General features: G+C 39.3%; 2 protein-coding genes across 2 annotated transcripts in view; one reads left to right on the top strand and one right to left on the bottom strand.

The window, feature by feature from the left end:
- LOC134797793 (potassium voltage-gated channel protein Shaw-like) overlaps nt 1-20,429 on the top strand; it is a 404,836-nt gene that overhangs the window by 312,190 nt on the left and 72,217 nt on the right. The gene's annotated exons all lie outside the window — the stretch shown is intronic.
- LOC134797340 (vacuolar protein sorting-associated protein 16 homolog) lies at nt 3,775-4,800 on the bottom strand. Its single transcript, XM_063769562.1, has 3 exons — nt 4,616-4,800; nt 4,178-4,324; nt 3,775-3,828 (listed from the first exon to the last, which is right to left on the bottom strand). Exons 1-3 carry the CDS (start codon nt 4,784-4,786, stop codon nt 3,775-3,777), a joined length of 372 nt encoding a protein of 123 aa, XP_063625632.1. The 5' UTR covers nt 4,787-4,800.

The following is a 20,429-nucleotide window of genomic DNA, read 5'->3' as shown; positions in this document are numbered from 1 at the left end:
GGCGGACGAGGTGGTCAAAAATGTCTGAACACGCACTGTAACACCTTGACAATAAAGGCATGTTCAGATATTTGTGAGCTCGCTGGCCGCTCAGATATATCTGATGACAACTGTACTACATACGTGGGATATTCCATTATATACTGGACAAGAATCAGTACGGTACCTCACCGGCATATCTACGCTACGTACGTAGGATGTTCTATTATACACTGGATCTGAGCCAGTAAGTTACCTGTCAGGCATACGTTTAAGTATACGTAGGCCGCACCATTATATACTTTGCCTGAGCAATTACAGTACCTGTCGATACATATATACATAGGCCGCACCGTTATATTCTTTGCCTGAGCTAGTACAGTACCTGTCACAGTGTATGTACATACGTAAAACACAATTATTAAGAGTTTGTGCGAAAAAACATGAGTCGTGGTAGGTAAAGGAACTAACTTGAAGGTTGATACTATCGTCATGTCAAAACTCATTTTTTTTCGCTCATCAGACTCTAGCCTCCTGAGTCCCTGAGGCCTTTATAAAGGCTTTAATCCAAATCGAATTTTAGATTAAAATAAAATAGGTACCTACAAGGTTCCAAATTCAAAACTGCAAAAATTACAAGCGGGACTCGGGAGGCTAGAACCCAAATCAGTACGACAACTGACCAGCATAAATATTATCTAGTGTAAGTATTAAGTATAATAGGCAATATTACGCAAAACTGCGTGGGGGGCGCCACTAGAACAAACAGTAAACAAACCTCCTCGATGCATCAATGTCATATTTGTTCGTAACAAATAATCTGTGAAAACTGGTCTAAAAACTGTTTACGGCATAGTATATTATAAGCTACTCTTATATGGTTTACAGTTTGTGCTAGTGCTGCACTCTGGCGGCAGAACATTGCAGTAATACTCCCTATACCATTATAATTATACAAAGCTACTATGTAGACCTATTAGGATACACGATAATAGTACAATAAATATTATACGGTACGGTACCTGGCCGACTTATCAACATACGTAGGATGACATTTTATTTACTGATCATGAGCCATTATCGCACCTGTCCAGCCATGACATTCTCCTATCAACATCATTGACAACAAATTTTAGGTTTAATATCAATGCAAGTATGGATTTCACGAACGACATTGCTTAGAGAATTACATGGCAGATTACGTAAACGTAGTTTTGCATGGTTCTTCAATTTAATAAATTAAAAAACCGCATTAACTTATAATTACTTGGAGCTTTACAAATATTAAGTACCTATTTAAGCAAACCTATTTAAGCAAACCTATTCAAGTACGATACAATTTTTTTAGGTAAAGGACTGCTAATTGAAGTGAGCTATTAGAAAAAAATATGCATTTGAGTGTTTCCAATGTTTATGTCAATAGAAATATTACAAACAAACTAACATAAACTAATCAGTTTGAAACTGTATTATTTTACAACATTTTATGACAGATTATTGTTGACCATTATTTTAATACCTACAAACAAAAGTACTATATTAATACTATGCTTAAGATCAAGGGTTATTCCCACTAGTTACCACCACGTTGTTACCAGTGGTAACTACTGGGATTTTTTTCCCCACCTTTTACCACCAAACTAAGATAGTGGTAACTACTGGGTATTTTTTTAATCTCGAATGTAAACGCTGCATACGTTGTCGTCAACGAAACTGTTTACCGTTTCGAAAAACTTGTAACTGCCATAGACTGTGTCTTTAAAATATACCAATCAACCGGAGCTTGCTATCCCGAAGAATGTAATGATCTGTGGGTTTTTATCCAATTGGGATTCTACAACATAAGAACACCATTTGATAGACGCTCACAGGTAGTGATCACTCTGTTGACTGATCTGGGACTCTAGTGACTAAAACAATAATGACATTCACTTGTTACTTCTGTAATTGTAAATTGTGTTACTATTATTTCTGATTTAAGACATGTTTTAAGGGTGTACATATGTTCCAAAAGAATAATAGACAAATACAAAAAAATACTGAGTGTACGAATAGTAACAAAAAATAGTAAAATAACAAATGGCTGCATAGTCCACTTCTATTTCATGTATTGTTCTCTCTTCTCGATTATGTAGCTAATGACATGTGTTTCTGATGACACTTGCTTGAAAAATCCGTCGCATATTTCCGCGCGAGAAAACTTCAGAGCCCGCCTTTCCGTTTTCGAGCCGGCGATACGTTTATGACATATGCCAGAAGCAGAAGACAAACGTTCCTTACAGTCACTGTGTCGTCATCTGAAACAATTGGCAATGGTTATTTTAAAAAGTAACAAAAGATCATAAAATCGTATAAAGGCCATAGTCGGCTTTCCATAGTAAATCGGCCCTTGCGTTAAACAGACTGTTTTTTTGAAGTGAAAACTTCTGTAGCGGCGCTGGGCACTTTTTGAGGTGGGGAAAAAATGATAAACTCAAGACAGCGTAAGGCGATCACGTGACCGTAAGGCGATCATGTGACCGTAAGGTTTAGATGGCCACTCATTTAGATGGCATTTAAATCAATAAAGAAAAACTCAATGACATAATTCAATAAAGCGACATCTTGATGATATCGCTAATAAAAGTGAACTCTAGTACTGGTGAATAAAACTCAAAATATCATGACCAAATATATTAAGATGCGAGGTCTGCAAGGTAACTTTACAATTTCTATTCGAATTTTAAACAATTAACGCTATAAATTTGAATTTCAAATTTTAAACAAGCTCACCAACAACCTGCGACCAGCAATTTCGTAACTAAAGTTTTTCAATAGAAAGGAGGATGGATCAATTATACATAGTGCTGCAGACATTTTGGACTAGTCATTGAGTTTTCACTTCTGTCGGCACTCCCGGAGTGCAACCTGTTGTTTTTTTTTATGGCTACCTCTTCTAGTGAAGAATATTTATGCTAAGTATCAACATCCTATTTGTGACATTGTGACAGTTTTTCACTTTAAATGTTTTTTTATTGTCATAAAAAATAGAAAACTAGGACAAAATTAAAAGTTCAATATTTTTTTTGCGATTGTTAAGTAGTGACACTCCTAGATTTTTTTCGGATCGTAGGTTATGACCGACTGGTCTACTATTTGCCAGAACATCAAAATTTTCCGGGTGGTACTTCCTGTCAAAAATCAGCAATATGTGTCGTCAGCAGCAAACCGACTTACTATAATTAAACATCAAAATTCCATTTCATAACAAATAAAATGATAAAAATTCATGTCGCGGGGCGAGGTAATGAGAGTCGGGGCGGGGCGGTGCGTGGCCGTTCTGTATGATAATACTATTACTTATTCTATGATACCGGATAGTAACTTTGCTTGATTTTGGGGTAAACAAATTGAATCTAAAAACAGTCACAGTCATAAATAATAAATACTTAGCTCATTCTCTTTCAGTACTGCCAGGTATACATAGAAACAAGAGAAGCCACGCACAGAACAAGTTGTGTATAGGAATAAACCTGTCTCTAGTCCCCACCATTTAACTTTCTAGTATGTTTAAAATATTCATAGTACGGATTATTGTAATAAGGATAATTGTATGTTGACAGACAGACGGACGGACCGACAATATAGTTATCCTATAAGGGTTTAGTTGCTTCCTTTTGTTTTGGGGTACCCTAAAAACAAGTTGAACATAAAAAGAAATGTTATATTACACTTTTTATTTTAATAAATATAACAAATTGAACAACTTACGTGGCAGATCTGGTACGGGCCTGACTTTGGGCTTGGAGATGTTGCTCAGCGGTTGGTGTTAGAGCCAGTCCTATTTGAGAACAGCTGTGCTTTGCTGACCTGTTCACAAACAGTATAAACAATATATTAGGGAATATAGTAGTAGAGTAGGGGAGGAAAAATGCATCGGCACATATAATACGAGTATAACTGTGCATTATATAAGTACCATTCATTCTAGTACATTCTTAGTTAAGTAAAGAGTAATAAAATCGAGTCATTTTATTTTATATAGTTATTTCTACATAAACACAGTAGTCCATTTAGGTAAATTCAGTGTGTTTAGCTAAGTAATTTTTTTTGTTCATAGAAATATCTAATTCAAATTAAAGTTGTAAAGGCCAGCCACACTTACCCCCACACCCACACATAAATATATCCTTATGTATAAGTAGAATATGATAGGTACCTTAGTGTCCCTAATTTCTTGCCCCATATTGAATGTCTTCTGGTAGGCGCCAAACATGTCATAAACGAGCACATCTCCGCTCTCCTGCACACACAGCAGCTGCTCCCCGTCCGACCAGCCCATGTGGACCAGGACTCCGCTGTTCCACTGCAAATATCACAGATGATGGTATGTTTCAAACTACAAAGCCTGGGTCAAATCCTGGTAAAGGCATTTTTCATTTGTGTAATATGCTAATTGATTCAGATGTTTAAGCGTGAAGACAGACAGACTGAGAGTAGGTACCTCTTTAGCATTTCTAATATTATTTAGGGATTAAGAATCAGGGATATAAGAATACAGAGGTTAACAGGACACTTGAAAATGTGTGGTTAACAACATTTTTAACTTACTGTTAACAAGATTTTTAAAAGGGAATTAAGATATTAAAGAAATTACCAAAATCTTTGATATAACATTCCCTACACAGTTGTAAATTGTTATGACAGGTTTGGCAGTGGTTGCAATCCTGCCAAACTGCTTCCGGTCCCGCACCACTGCAATAGGCACTCTGTACAGGGCTCCACTGATGATCATGTTGTCTAGGCCCTCATCCATGGACCAGTTCATGTTGTAAATTTCTAAACGCCTGTAAAATATTACTTAAAGAATTTAAATTGTAACAAAAAATAAAAAAATGGTTTCAGTCATATAAAATACATTTGTAGTTATTTTTTATATGTTTCACTATTCTTCTCTTTCCGAATAGACTCTAAGCTAAATTTCATTTCTAAAATGGCACCTATGGGATGGTGCTAAGGATATGGCAGTACTCCCTTTCTAATAGTATATTCCCTTTCTAATATATACTTATAGTAAGTGTATGGTGACAAGAAAGATGCCAGCTCAGTTGAGACTTTTTACAATTTAATCATTTCTAACAATGTTTATGCTAATTGTTAATAGCAAGGTATCAACCAAACAAGGTAGATAACCACCTGTCTGCTTATTATATTTTGGGCACCTGCTGCATTAGTATAATTTTATTAATTCAGTGTTTTTAAGTATGAAAAATTATGAAGATATAATCTAGAATGATTCCTATCCATCCGCTTTTACATACAAAACGCTCACGCCCCGCCCGGAAAACGCGCCTGTGTGACGAAGCCTTTAATCAGTCAGTTTTTTAGGGTTCCGTACCCAAAGGGTAAAAAACGGGACTCTGTTACTAAGACTTCGCTGTCCGTCCGTCTGTCACCAGGCTATATCTCATGAACCGCGATAGCTAGACAGTTGAAATTTTCACAAATGATGTATCTCAGTCGCCGCTATAACAACAAATACTAAAAATAAAATAAAATAAATATTTAAGGGATTTTTTTGCTCTATTTTTTTTGATGGTGCGGAACCCTCCGTGCGCGAGTCCGACTCGCATTTGGCCGGTTTTTAATCATTTGCAAATTTGCAAACCACATTTCACGTCAAAATGGCCGCGACACATTATTCCCCAGACAAGCCTACCATTTAAACTTTTAAATGGATAATAGATTTGACGAACATCTTTAATGAAAATGAATGATTTTAGTATAGAACAAAATTAAATAATTATTCTGCTAACAACTATTATTTTAATTTAATTACCTATCACCAACCCATACCTATATATGTTCAGGCAATTACATATTATCAACTAGGTACACAAACAAATAACACAGTAATTACCTGTTGCTAACCGCCTCTCGATGGGATGGAAGCCGGCTCCAAAGGTGGTCAGGGGCAGAGCCCCCGCTCTTGTTGATGCTTCAATTTAATGTTCCGAGGTTCCTGGCACTTAATACACAGACACAGAATCGTCACAGATAGTCTTTTCACAATTAAACAATTTTTAATACACCGCCATAGCAAAAACGTGCCGACGCTCGTTTGTTTTCTCTCGCGACTGGTATCAGTGGTTTGACCGTGGGGTGGGCAGTGTTGCCAACTCGGAATTTGAAAAAATACCCGACATGTCTAGATTCCAGATTATGCCAGAAATATGCTAGATAATTTTGAAATGTGCTAAAAAAATGCTAAAACTTTATATAGGTAATTAAAAAATGTAGTTATCTGCCTCTTTAAGAGTGATAGAGAGGCAGACAACGAAATTTCGATTTTAGTGTTTCTCGGTAGGCCCTTTGACTCGACCTGGGGGTAGGCTACCGCGAACAATTTCTATCGTTCGATCGTCTATTTGCCTCTCTATCGCTCTTGCGTATTATTCTAGCAAAAGAAAGGCAAATACACCGGGCCTGAGCGCTTTCCAATCCCCAATCCCACGACTCATGGGTGGGATACGATTTATTGTAATCCGCTAGATTTGACGTGAAATGCGTTATGTTGGCAACACTCGCCAAGGACACGCTTTCTAATAACGCATCTTAATTTAAGTACGCCAGCTACGTAAAAATACGTACCTACACCAAGACCAACCGCAAAACGCGTTCGACGTATTGACTGTCTGTCGCACTTGTAAATTCGTACGTAAGTGTGACAGGGAGGCAACACATCGAACGTGGTTCACGGTGCGAAAATAGAAAGATATAGTTCGTACATTTTATATTTCGCGTAACAGATTTTTAATTATCTTTAGATGGTTAAGGTTTGGACAGGACAATTTAGATTCATTGTTTAGTTATTTTAATCATAGAATGACTGAATTGTATAGTCCTGGGAGAATATTAATTTATCGATTGACGAATCCATGATTTTATCGAGAGGCCGCAGTGGGATTAGGCAATATAATTATATGTCACCGTAAAATTGTAAACACTCGTCAGTCGTCAGTTTATAATATCGCTAGTTAAATTATAAACGGACGGTAGGGAGATTACAATCTAACCTAACCTAACCTACGTTAGATTACAAACTAACGGGTTCACAATCCTACGGTGTCATATCCAAGGAAAACGCCACAAATGAGGTTGGCCGGTCAAAGTATTTAGCAGATGGCGCCAGCATAGCTTGCCCTGTAGGGAATGCAATAACCGGCCGAACTTCATAACCGGTTTCGGTTACGGTTATGCCCGAAAAATAACCGAATATCGGTTAGAATCGGTTACGGTTATTTTCAACAAAAAATGATAAATTTACAATGAAGTCATTAAAAAATTACGAATATAAAAAGGTACAGTATTAGGGAATGTGAGTATAAGTCTTCGTTTTTAATAAAACACACAAAACTGGCAACTTCACTGGTTCATGTATTGAATAATATTAATATCTGTAAGTATTATTGTACCGTTTGTGCCCAAATAAACATTAAAACATTAAATACTGTAAAAGTAAAATATGACCTTGGACGTGATACAATATTCAATACAAATATTTCATAAATAAGGTAAAGGGCCCCAAGTTCGTGTTAGTACGTTGTTTCGTTGGTTTTGTTTGTGGCGCAAATAATAAGGAATTCAAATATTTTTTATTCAAATTATACATATGAAAAAAATCTGTATTATTTAATCTCTTCAATAAAATAATAACCAATATTTTAGTGATTAAACTGAGAGTAATACGACGACGGTCGAAACTGTCAGAAGGCCGCGAACAGCTGTGTTGTATGCGTGCACTTTTTTTAGGCGTAAGGTGCGTGCTCTCACTTGTTAAGCTTATAGGAAGGAAAAGCTAAACCCATTCGAATAAAAGTTAAATATAATATATATTAATATTCGAAAAACATTTTTGGGAGTGTTTCTGTGGGTTCCTTAGTAATTGATTTGATAAGAAAAAAGACTGAATATATGCCTAGAAATACCTTAAAATTGCAATAAATCGACTCACGAAATAGCGGTCATTTTATTTTTCGTGTGTCTCCTATTTCGTGCCACTAACGAATCAAGGATTTTCTAGATACATTATGAGTGCTTGTTTTTAAATATAACATCGAAGAAAATTAAAAAAATAAATTAGAAAACAATTAATGTATTTCATCAAGTTTCGTTTGAGCGAAATTCGGTATACGTTTTTTTCACTAGAATTCTCATAAAACGAGTTTGAATGTGACCCGAGTTAAAAAATTTAAGGTATATTCCACGTATATTCTCATATTAACTACTAGCACAATTTTATTTATAATTCAATTTATTTGATTTATTTTTGTCTATGTTTATATTTAACGTATAAGATAGTAAATTTTTTTTGTAAATAATTATTATTTGTATCTCCGTTTTAAAACTCTCGGGTCTTTCGAGCCCGGTCATTTACAAAGGCGTGCGTGGGGATATGGATCCAACACGTAGAGGCCGTTTGGAGAAATTTGATGTCATGTAGAACGCCTGCTGGAACCCATTCACGGGTACATCAATAGATACCCGTGAACCGGTTTCAGTTTAATTATTATTATTATATATTTTTAATTTATATAGTTCGGCTTTTAATCAAGTATTAAAGTACCCATATGGTTTACAAAGTCTTAATTCAACCATTAAAGTCGACGAGTACAAAAAACTTTAAGCTAGCTCTCAATTTAACATTATTTTTAAATATTACTTTTAATTTGACCTTACAATTACTCGTAAGTAGGTAAGACCGTTAAATATTTAAAATGATTATCAGCAAATTATCACCAATTACTCTAAGAATACTTTATTCCGAAACAGGGGACACGAATTCACGAACTTAGGAGCTGACCTAAATTTGTATCACGAAATGGGAGCCAAATAAGAGGTCCACGAAAAAATTCGAAACAAAGAACTAATATAACTTACTCAAAAGCTTTCAAGGTATTGATATGCTTAGTAATATTTAAAAAAATATACAAACTCTCAAGAGCCTTAACCTGCCGAAACAGGGGCCCTTTACCTTAAAGGAAGTAAATTTGGTATATTTTCATTATTAAAGTACACGAATGACAAAAAATATAGTCACAGGCGTCACAACCAAAAAAGGCAGGATTTTGTAGTCATTAGATGATAAAAACATAAAATTTAAGTCATAAATAGTCTTTCCACTTGCAAACACAAATCCCATTCTTATCGAACCTAATATATATGCTGCCTCCTTTGCCCAATTTTTTCATCGAGATCGCAACGTTCCGGTAGCATTAGTTTTTTTTGCCATTAGAAATTTTGCGAGCCCGACACTTATAAAAATTGTCCATGAAAATATGGCGGCCCTTTTCTAAATATGGCTGGAGAAGTTTAGCCACTACCTTGTCTGTATGGCCTTGCCCTCCAATTTCAATATCATTTTTCCCTCTGTACATATGAGATTGGAGGACAAGGCCACCAGGAGTGGCTAACACATACATTTTGATGCCATATTTGTGGCGTTTACCTTTAATATATTGGCGAATGCCACTCCGGCCTCTAGACAAAATTAAAGATTCGTCTATATACCCCCAAATATATACCCCAGGGGAGAATCTGCAGAGCTTGCGTGCTAGCATCAGGTAATTGGGTCCTTACGTACTGGCATGGGCTACGTAACATACGTAGCTGCTACATGTATAACAGTAGACCGCACACTTATAATGAATCGGCATATTTACTCATTATGGCACTGTCTACGTATTATACGTAGCTTGCGTGTTAGCGTCAGGTGACTGGTCCTTACGTACTGGCATGGGCTACGTAAGATACGTAGCTGCTACATGTATAACAGCAGACCGCACACGTATAATTAATATGCATATTTACTCATCATGGCACTGCCTACGTATTTAACGTAGCTTGCGTGCTAGCATCAGGTGACTGGGTCCTTACGTACTGGCATGGGCTACGTAAGATACGTAGCTGCTACATGTATAACAGTAGACCGCACACGTATAATGAATCGGCATATTTACTCATCATGGCACTGTCTACGTATTTTACGTAGCTTGCGTGCTTGCATCAGGTGACTGGGTCCTTACGTACTGGCATGAGCTACGTAAGATAAGTAGCTGCTACATGTATAACAGTAGACTGCACACGTATAATGAATATGCATATTTACTAATCATGGCACTGTCTACGTATTTCACGTAGCTTGCGTGCTAGCATCAGGTGACTGGGTCCTTACGTACTGGCATGGGCTACGTAAGATACGTAGCTGCTACATGTATAACAGTAGACCGCACACGTATAATGAATCGGCATATTCACTCATCATGGCACTGTCTACGTATTTTACGTAGCTTGCGTGCTAGCATCAGGTGACTGGGTCCTTACGTACTGGCATGAACTACGTAAGATACGTAGCTGCTACATGTATAACAGTAGACTGCACACGTATAATGAATCGGCATATTCACTCATCATGGCACTGTCTACGTATTTTACGTAGCTTGCGTGCTAGCATCAGGTGACTGGGTCCTTACGTACTGGCATGAACTACGTAAGATACGTAGCTGCTACATGTATAACAGTAGACTGCACACGTATAATGAATCGGCATATTCACTCATCATGGCACTGTCTACGTATTTTACGTAGCTTGCGTGTTAGCGTCAGGTGACTGGTCCTTACGTACTGGCATGGGCTACGTAAGATACGTAGCTGCTACATGTATAACAGCAGACCGCACACGTATAATGAATATGCATATTTACTCATCATGGCACTGCCTACGTATTTTACTTAGCTTGCGTGCTAGCATCAGGTGACTGGGTCCTTACGTACTGGCATGGGCTACGTAACATACGTAGCTGCTACATGTATAACAGTAGACCGCACACGTATAATGAATCGGCATATTTACTCATCATGGCTCTGTCTACGTATATTACGTAGCTTGCGTGCTAGCATCCGGTGACTGGGTCCTTATGTAATGGCATGGGCTACGTAACATACGTAGCTGCTACATGTTTAACAGTAGACCGCACACGTATAATGAATCGGCATATTTACTCATCATGGCACTGTCTACGTATTTTACGTAGCTTGCGTGCTTGCATCAGGTGACTGGGTCCTTACGTACTGGCATGAGCTACGTAAGATAAGTAGCTGCTACATGTATAACAGTAGACTGCACACGTATAATGAATATGCATATTTACTAATCATGGCACTGTCTACGTATTTTACGTAGCTTGCGTGCTAGCATCAGGTGACTGGGTCCTTACGTACTGGCATGGGCTACGTAAGATACGTAGCTGCTACATGTATAACAGTAGACCGCACACGTATAATGAATCGGCATATTCACTCATCATGGCACTGTCTACGTATTTTACGTAGCTTGCGTGCTAGCATCAGGTGACTGGGTCCTTACGTACTGGCATGAACTACGTAAGATACGTAGCTGCTACATGTATAACAGTAGACTGCACACGTATAATGAATCGGCATATTCACTCATCATGGCACTGTCTACGTATTTTACGTAGCTTGCGTGTTAGCGTCAGGTGACTGGTCCTTACGTACTGGCATGGGCTACGTAAGATACGTAGCTGCTACATGTATAACAGCAGACCGCACACGTATAATGAATATGCATATTTACTCATCATGGCACTGCCTACGTATTTTACGTAGCTTGCGTGCTAGCATCAGGTGACTGGGTCCTTACGTACTGGCATGGGCTACGTAAGATACGTAGCTGCTACATGTATAACAGCAGACCGCACACGTATAATGAATATGCATATTTACTCATCATGGCACTGCCTACGTATTTTACGTAGCTTGCGTGCTAGCATCAGGTGACTGGGTCCTTACGTACTGGCATGAACTACGTAAGATACGTAGCTGCTACATGTATAACAGTAGACTGCACACGTATAATGAATCGGCATATTCACTCATCATGGCACTGTCTACGTATTTTACGTAGCTTGCGTGTTAGCGTCAGGTGACTGGTCCTTACGTACTGGCATGGGCTACGTAAGATACGTAGCTGCTACATGTATAACAGCAGACCGCACACGTATAATGAATATGCATATTTACTCATCATGGCACTGCCTACGTATTTTACGTAGCTTGCGTGCTAGCATCAGGTGACTGGGTCCTTACGTACTGGCATGGGCTACGTAAGATACGTAGCTGCTACATGTATAACAGTAGACCGCACACGTATAATGAATCGGCATATTTACTCATCATGGCACTGTCTACGTATTATACGTAGCTTGCGTGTTAACGTCAGGTGACTGGTCCTTACGTACTGGCATGGGCTACGTAAGATACGTAGCTGTTACATGTATAACAGTAGACCGCACACGTATAATGAATATGCATATTTACTCATCATGGCACTATCTACGTATTTTACGTAGCTTGCGTGCTAGCATCAAAAGCATGGATTAATCGGTTTTTAGAAGAGTATTCTAGACTGTGGTCTCAAAGTAACACCCGAAACGAAAAAGAGACAAAAATATGTGTAACTTTCCCCGTAATTAACTATAGCCAAACATGTTTTGCCAAAGAAAGGCTATGATGTGAATCTATTCAAATGTGTAGTAATTATTGTTTTAGCGTCTGCTTTAATCGTATGTTTTAAAGTTTGAAGTTGTGTAGCACCCGAAACGTCCGCCTGTCTGTCCCCGGCTTTTCTCCGTGGTGGTTAGTGCTAGAAAGCTGAAATTGGGCATGGATACATAAATCAATCATGGCGACAAAGTAGTAAAACAAAAATGACAAAAAAAAATTTTTTTAGGGTAGCTCCTGTACAACATATTTTTTATTTATTTTCGCCTTTAATCCTGTGATGTGGGGTGTCGTTGGATAGATTTCTCAAAATGAATAGGTGTCACCATCAACCATTTTTTGATTAAGGGAATATTTTCGGAAATATTCGCATAGAAAGAAAAATAATTATGATATCTACGAGAAACACTTTTTGTTGTTAAGACTAATGTATTTTATAATAATTCGGCATTTAATACTTATGTTTTTAATCGAATTTATTAAAAAGACAATATTTTCAATAAAATGAGCCGTGATTTCGTATAAATCTGTCTTAATTTCGTACTCGTAACACCCGAAACGAACCATGAGTAACACCCGAAACAGGTAATTTATTATATTAAAATTAAATAAAAAGTGATACTAAGTGTTACTTTAGTGTTTCAGTAGACTATAAGGACTATTATTACTTGACATAAATAAAACTGGAGGTTACTTGAGAAAATTCGCTAATTTATGCATTTTGGTACTGATGGTCAGAAGTTATAGGCCAATTCGCGTAACACCCGAAACAGCTACTTTTTAGTGAGTCTCTCGTTATTGCTCTTATACTTTAAATTATGTGTGTTCAGGAAAAGAAAATATTATCAAAGTAGTAGATAAATCAATAGTTTAACCTCCTAGTTCCTGTTACAATATCGAATAAAACCTTATTTTATGAGTTCAAGTGTAACACCCGAAACGGTGGAATGACCCATTTACTGGTATACTCTTGGGTCGTCCCATTAGTTTTTTGTCAAGTTCTTAAATTAGTCCCATTCTGCTTTCGTCACCCATTCTACATTCGTCAAGTTCATCGGTGGTCTTTTTCATATTTGGTTATACTTGGTTGTTTGCCTTTTTCTTATTTCGGCTTATTCCGGTATTCGTCATCATCTTCTTTAGGCATGTTCGATGTTAGTCAATTTCTTTTTTTAGTCTCATTCGTTATTCGTAATATCGTCTTTGGTCTTATTCTAATTTCCTATTTTTATTATTTAGGATCTTTTGAAATTTGGACATATTCTCTATTTGTCACGTTAAATATTCGTCCCGTTCGATATTCGTCCCATTCGATATTCGTCCCATTTACTATTTGTCTTGTTTTTTGTTTTGATTCCATAAACAATAATCCTTATACTTAAATATTAATTAAATGTATCCTAAACAATACACATGTAGGGCAGATTAATCCAAAACGGGGACACGGGGCTTACTACGTCGTGCCGTGCCTGGTCTTAGACCAGGGCACAGTAGTATGGCTACTTAGATAGTTTCAGACTGATTAAAGCTTTGGTAACTGCTGTCAACCTTCTTCAGGGCGACTTCTATGACGCTCACGGGAGGGAAGGGATGATGAAATTGATAACCACACTGGGAAAAAGACAGTCAACAAATATGGCCAAAGATGACAAAGACTACCAGCGAAAGTGACGAATGAAGAATATGGCAGAATACAGAATAAGACAAATTAAGAACTTGTCAATAACCGAATGGGACCAATATCGAACGTGTCGAAGAAAAATGACGAATAATTAATGAGACTGAATACGAGGTAGACTAACATCGAACATGCCCAAACAAGATAATGAAGAATACCGGAATGGGTCGGAATAAGAAAAAGGCAAACAACAAATATGACCAAAGATGAGAAAGCCCACCGACAAAAGTGACGAATGTAGAATGGGTGACGAAAGCAGAATAGGACTAATTTAAGAACTTGGCAAAAACCTAATGGGACGACCCAAGACGATACCCATTTACTCATCATGGCACTGTCTAAGTATTTTACGTAGCTTGCGTACTAGCATCAGGTGACTGGCTCCTTACGTGCTAGTATGGGCTACGTAAGAAACGTAGCTGCTACATGTATAACAGTAGACTGCACACGTATAATGAATATGCATATTTACTAATCATGGCACTGTCTACGTATTATACGTAGCTTGCGGGCTAGCGTCAGGTGACTGGGTCCTTACGGACTGGCATGGGCTACATAAGATACGCAGCTGCTACATGTATAACAGTAGACCGCAGACGTATAATGAATATGCATATTTACTAATCATGGCACTGTCTACGTATTATACGTAGCTTGCGTGCTAGCATCAGGTGACTGGGTCCTTACGTACTGGCATGAGCTACGTAAGATAAGTAGCTGCTACATGTATAACAGTAGACTGCACACGTATAATGAATATGCATATTTACTCATCATGGCACTGTCTACGTATTTTACGTAGCTTGCGTGCTAGCATCAGGTGACTGGGTCCTTACGTACTGGCATGGGCTACGTAACATACGTAGCTGCTACATGTATAACAGTAGACCGCACACTTATAATGAATCGGTATATTTACTCATCATGGCACTGTCTACGTATTTTACGTAACTTGCGTGCTGGCGTCAGGTGTCTAGGTTCTTACGTACTGGCATGGGCTACGTAAGATAGGTAGCTGCTACATGTATAACAGTAGACCGCACACGTATAATGAATCGGCATATTCACTCATCATGGCACTGTCTACGTATTATACGTAGCTTGCGTGCTAGCATCAGGTGACTGGGTCCTTACATACTGGCATGAGCTACGTAAGATACGTAGCTGCTACATGTATGACAGTAGACCTCACACGTATAATGAATCGGTATATTTACTCATCATGGCACTGTCTACGTATTTTACGTAATTTGCGTGCTGGCGTCAGGTATCTAGGTCCTTACGTACTGGCATGGGCTACGTAAGATAGGTAGCTGCTACATGTATAACAGTAGACCGCACACGTATAGTGAATCGGCATATTCACTCATCATGGCACTGTCTACGTATTTTACGTAGCTTGCGTGCTAGCATCAGGTGACTGGGTCCTTACGTACTGGCATGGGCTACGTAACATACGTAGCTGCTACATGTATAACAGTAGACCGCACACGTATAATGAATATGCATATTTACTCATCATGGCACTGTTTACGTATTTTACGTAGCTTGCGTGCTAGCATCAGGTGACTGGGTCCTTACGTACTGGCATGGGCTACGTAAGACACGTAGCTGCTACATGTTTAACAGTAGACCGCACACGTATAATGAATCGGCATATTTACTCATCATGGCACTGTCTACGTATTTTACGTAGCTTGCGTGCTTGCATCAGGTGACTGGGTCCTTACGTACTGGCATGGGCTACATAAGATACGCAGCTGCTACATGTATAACAGTAGACCGCAGACGTATAATGAAAATGCATATTTACTAATCATGGCACTGTCTACGTATTATACGTAGCTTGCGTGCTAGCATCAGGTGACTGGGTCCTTACGTACTGGCATGGGCTACGTAAGGTACGTAGCTGCTACATGTATAACAGTAGACCGCACACGTATAATGAATCGGCATATTCACTCATCATGGCACTGTCTACGTATTTTACGTAGCTTGCGTGCTAGCATCAGGTGACAGGGTCCTTACGTACTGGCATGAGCTACGTAAGATACGTAGCTGCTACATGTATAACAGTAGACTGCACACGTATAATGAATATGCATATTTACTCATCATGGCACTGTCTACGTATTTTACGTAGCTTGCGTGCTAGCATCAGGTGACTGGGTCCTTACATACTGGCATGGGCTACGTAAGATACGTAGCTGCTACATGTATAACAGTAGACCGCACACGTATAATGAATCGGCATATTCACTCATTATGGCACTGTCTACGTATTTTATGTAGCTTGCGTGCTAGCATCAGGTGACTGGGTCCTTACGTACTGGCATGAGCTACGTAAGATACGTAGCTGCTACATGTATAACAGTAGACTGCACACGTATAATGAATATGCATATTTACTCATCATTGCACTGTCTACGTATTTTACTTAGCTTGCGTGCTAGCATCAGGTGACTGGGTCCTTACGTACTGGCATGGGCTACGTAACATACGTAGCTGCTACATGTATAACAGTAGACCGCACACGTATAATGAATCGGCATATTTACTCATCATGGCTCTGTCTACGTATATTACGTAGCTTGCGTGCTAGCATCCGGTGACTGGGTCCTTATGTAATGGCATGGGCTACGTAACATACGTAGCTGCTACATGTTTAACAGTAGACCGCACACGTATAATGAATCGGCATATTTACTCATCATGGCACTGTCTACGTATTTTACGTAGCTTGCGTGCTTGCATCAGGTGACTGGGTCCTTACGTACTGGCATGAGCTACGTAAGATAAGTAGCTGCTACATGTATAACAGTAGACTGCACACGTATAATGAATATGCATATCTACTAATCATGGCACTGTCTACGTATTTTACGTAGCTTGCGTGCTAGCATCAGGTGACTGGGTCCTTACGTACTGGCATGGGCTACGTAAGATACGTAGCTGCTACATGTATAACAGTAGACCGCACACGTATAATGAATCGGCATATTCACTCATCATGGCACTGTCTACGTATTTTACGTAGCTTGCGTGCTAGCATCAGGTGACTGGGTCCTTACGTACTGGCATGAACTACGTAAGATACGTAGCTGCTACATGTATAACAGTAGACTGCACACGTATAATGAATCGGCATATTCACTCATCATGGCACTGTCTACGTATTTTACGTAGCTTGCGTGCTAGCATCAGGTGACTGGGTCCTTACGTACTGGCATGAGCTACGTAAGATACGTAGCTGCTACATGTATAACAGTAGACTGCACACGTATAATGAATATGCATATTTACTCATCATGGCACTGTCTACGTATTTTACGTAGCTTGCGTGCTAGCAGCAGGTGACTGGGTCCTTACGTACTGGCATGGGCTACGTAAGATACGTAGCTGCTACATGTATAACAGTAGACCGCACACGTATAATGAATCGGCATATTTACTCATCATGGCACTGTCTACGTATTTTATGTAGCTTGCGTGCTAGCATCAGGTGAATGGGTCCTTACGTACTGGCATGAGCTACGTAAGATACGTAGCTGCTACATGTATAACAGTAGACTGCACACGTATAATGAATATGCATATTTACTCATCATGGCACTGTCTACGTATTTTACTTAGCTTGCGTGCTAGCATCAGGTGACTGGGTCCTTACGTACTGGCATGGGCTACGTTACATACGTAGCTGCTACATGTATAACAGTAGACCGCACACGTATAATGAATCGGCATATGTACTCATCATGGCTCTGTCTACGTATATTACGTAGCTTGCGTGCTAGCATCCGGTGACTGGGTCCTTATGTAATGGCATGGGCTACGTAACATACGTAGCTGCTACATGTATAACAGTAGACCGCACACGTGTAATGAATATGCATATTTATTCATCATGGCACTGTCTACGTATTTTACGTAGCTTGCGTGCTAGAATCAGGTGACTGGGTCCTTACGTACTGGCATGGGCTACGTAAGATACGTAGCTGCTACATGTATAACAGTAGACTGCACACGTATAATGAATCGGTATATTTACTCATCATGTCACTGTCTACGTATTTTACGTAGATTGCGTGCTAGCGTCATGTAACTGGGTCCTTACGTACTGGCATGGGCTACGTAAGACATGTAGCTGCTACATATATAACAGTAGACCGCACACGTATAATGAATATGCATATTTACTGATCATGGCACTGTCTACGTATTTTACGTAGCTTGCGTGCTAGCATCAGGTGACTGGGTCCTTACGTACTGGCATGGGCTACGTAAGATACGTAGCTGCTACATGTATAACAGTAGACCGCACACGTATAATGAATCGGTATATTTACTCATCATGGCACTGTCTACGTATTTTACGTAGCTTGCGTGCTAGCGTCAGGTGACTGGGTCCTTACGTACTGGCATGGGCTACGTAAGATACGTAGCTGCTACATGTATAACAGTAGACTGCACACGTATAATGAATCGGTATATTTACTCATCATGGCACTGTCTACGTATTTTACGTAGATTGCGTGCTAGCGTCATGTAACTGGGTCCTTACGTACTGGCATGGGCTACGTAAGACATGTAGCTGCTACATATATAACAGTAGACCGCACACGTATAATGAATATGCATATTTACTGATCATGGCACTGTCTACGTATTTTACGTAGCTTGCGTGCTAGCATCAGGTGACTGGGTCCTTACGTACTGGCATGGGCTACGTAAGATACGTAGCTGCTACATGTATAACAGTAGACCGCACACGTATAATGAATCGGCATATTTACTCATCATGGGACTGTATAGTAGGTCGTATTTGTATTACAACTCTCGTAACTCGCCTACGTATTCGTAAAGATACGGATATCGTGTAAGTAAAGCCTTTAAATAAGTAGGAGGTATGAATAAAGATGTTTTCTACTTATGTTCATGTTCTGTTGAAAACTACTTATTATAAAGGTATAAGCTACTTATAAGTAGGAGGTTGAACTGGATAATGTACCCGAATATGTATGGGTAATGGTGGCAGCTACTTACATTCAAGTTCCTTAAACAACTACGTATTGTACGGGTATAACATACTTATTACGTAGGCGCTGACATTATACGTACAATATTGCAATGCCCGTACGCAACATTGTGTATCTCCTAAACGCGTAAGTAGCTTGCACCATTAAGCAGTATGCGGCAGCTGTATTAAGTATGCTGCACCCGTAGTAAGTAGCAAATTGCAACACGTCACGTCGAACGTGGTTCGCTATAGGCCCCAGGGCCGCAGAGTGAGGAACCGACGTGACGTACTGTACGCGCCGTGTCCAAGATCACCGCCTTCTGCATCTGAACCTTGATCCAACCACCCAGCGAGAGTCTCTCAAGGTGTTGGTCGAGACTCTTCGCTATGAGACTACTAGATTCGTGTCCCACGTATTTGCAAGATATACATACACACAAGAGAACTTTCTAACGCACACCAGCGGGCCTACCGCGAACCATACGACGTGTTGCCTCCCTGTCACACTTACGTACGAATTTACAAGTGCGACAGAGAGGAAACACGTCGAACGTGGTTCGCGGTAGGCCCTCAGCTACAAAGTAAGTAAGTAAAGTGTAAATAACACTACCGCCACCGAACTCACTTTACAAACTTCACTTCTTAGTAAATCCAGAGGCGAGTAAATTATAGACTGTAAATCTCTAAGCGCCTCTTGCACCATCCCACTAATCCGGGGTTAACCGGCTAAACCGTTAACCCAGTGTCAAATTGTACTGGTACTCCAGGTTTAACCCGGGGAGTTAGTGAATAATGGTGCAAGTGGCTCTAAGTCAAATACAACTGCACATTACTAAACGACCTTGCTTTTCTTTGTGTCGGTTTCGTAACAGGAACTTTTTTGGACAGAGTAGCATGGCGGTCTTTGGTGTCGGAGGCCAAGATCCACTTCGGGTCGTTGCCTTGACGCGAGCATATATATTTGTCAATCCATAATAAAATAAGTAAAATAACAGGCTAATTGAAATGTAATCGATTTGACATCAGAATTATATTTGAATAAGGAAAAGTATGAGCAAAATGCATGAGAACTGAATGACATCAGTAAGATATTATTCTGATAACAGTGTACTTACCTACGTTTAAATTGGCCTGTAAAGGGGCCCACTCCGCCCACAGATTACCAGTCCGCCGGACAATATCGGCCTGTCAGTT

Source organism: Cydia splendana, chromosome 15 (genome assembly GCF_910591565.1).
Source record: "Cydia splendana chromosome 15, ilCydSple1.2, whole genome shotgun sequence".
Classification (NCBI taxonomy): Eukaryota; Metazoa; Arthropoda; class Insecta; order Lepidoptera; family Tortricidae; genus Cydia; species Cydia splendana.
The sequence above is the reverse complement of the archived record's forward strand: the minus strand, read 5'-3'. Positions and strand labels throughout refer to the sequence as shown.

Excerpts from the sequence above, each read along its gene's own strand:
- LOC134797340 (XM_063769562.1), bottom strand. The coding sequence starts at position 4,786 with ATGAACTGGTCCATGGATGAGGGCCTAGACAACATGATCATCAGTGGA. Across the intron at positions 4,325-4,615 it reads ATGTTATATCAAAGATTTTG|TGGAACAGCGGAGTCCTGGT; the intron begins GTAATTTCTTTA and ends TGATATTTGCAG. Across the intron at positions 3,829-4,177 it reads AAGAAATTAGGGACACTAAG|GTCAGCAAAGCACAGCTGTT; the intron begins GTACCTATCATA and ends GTTTGTGAACAG.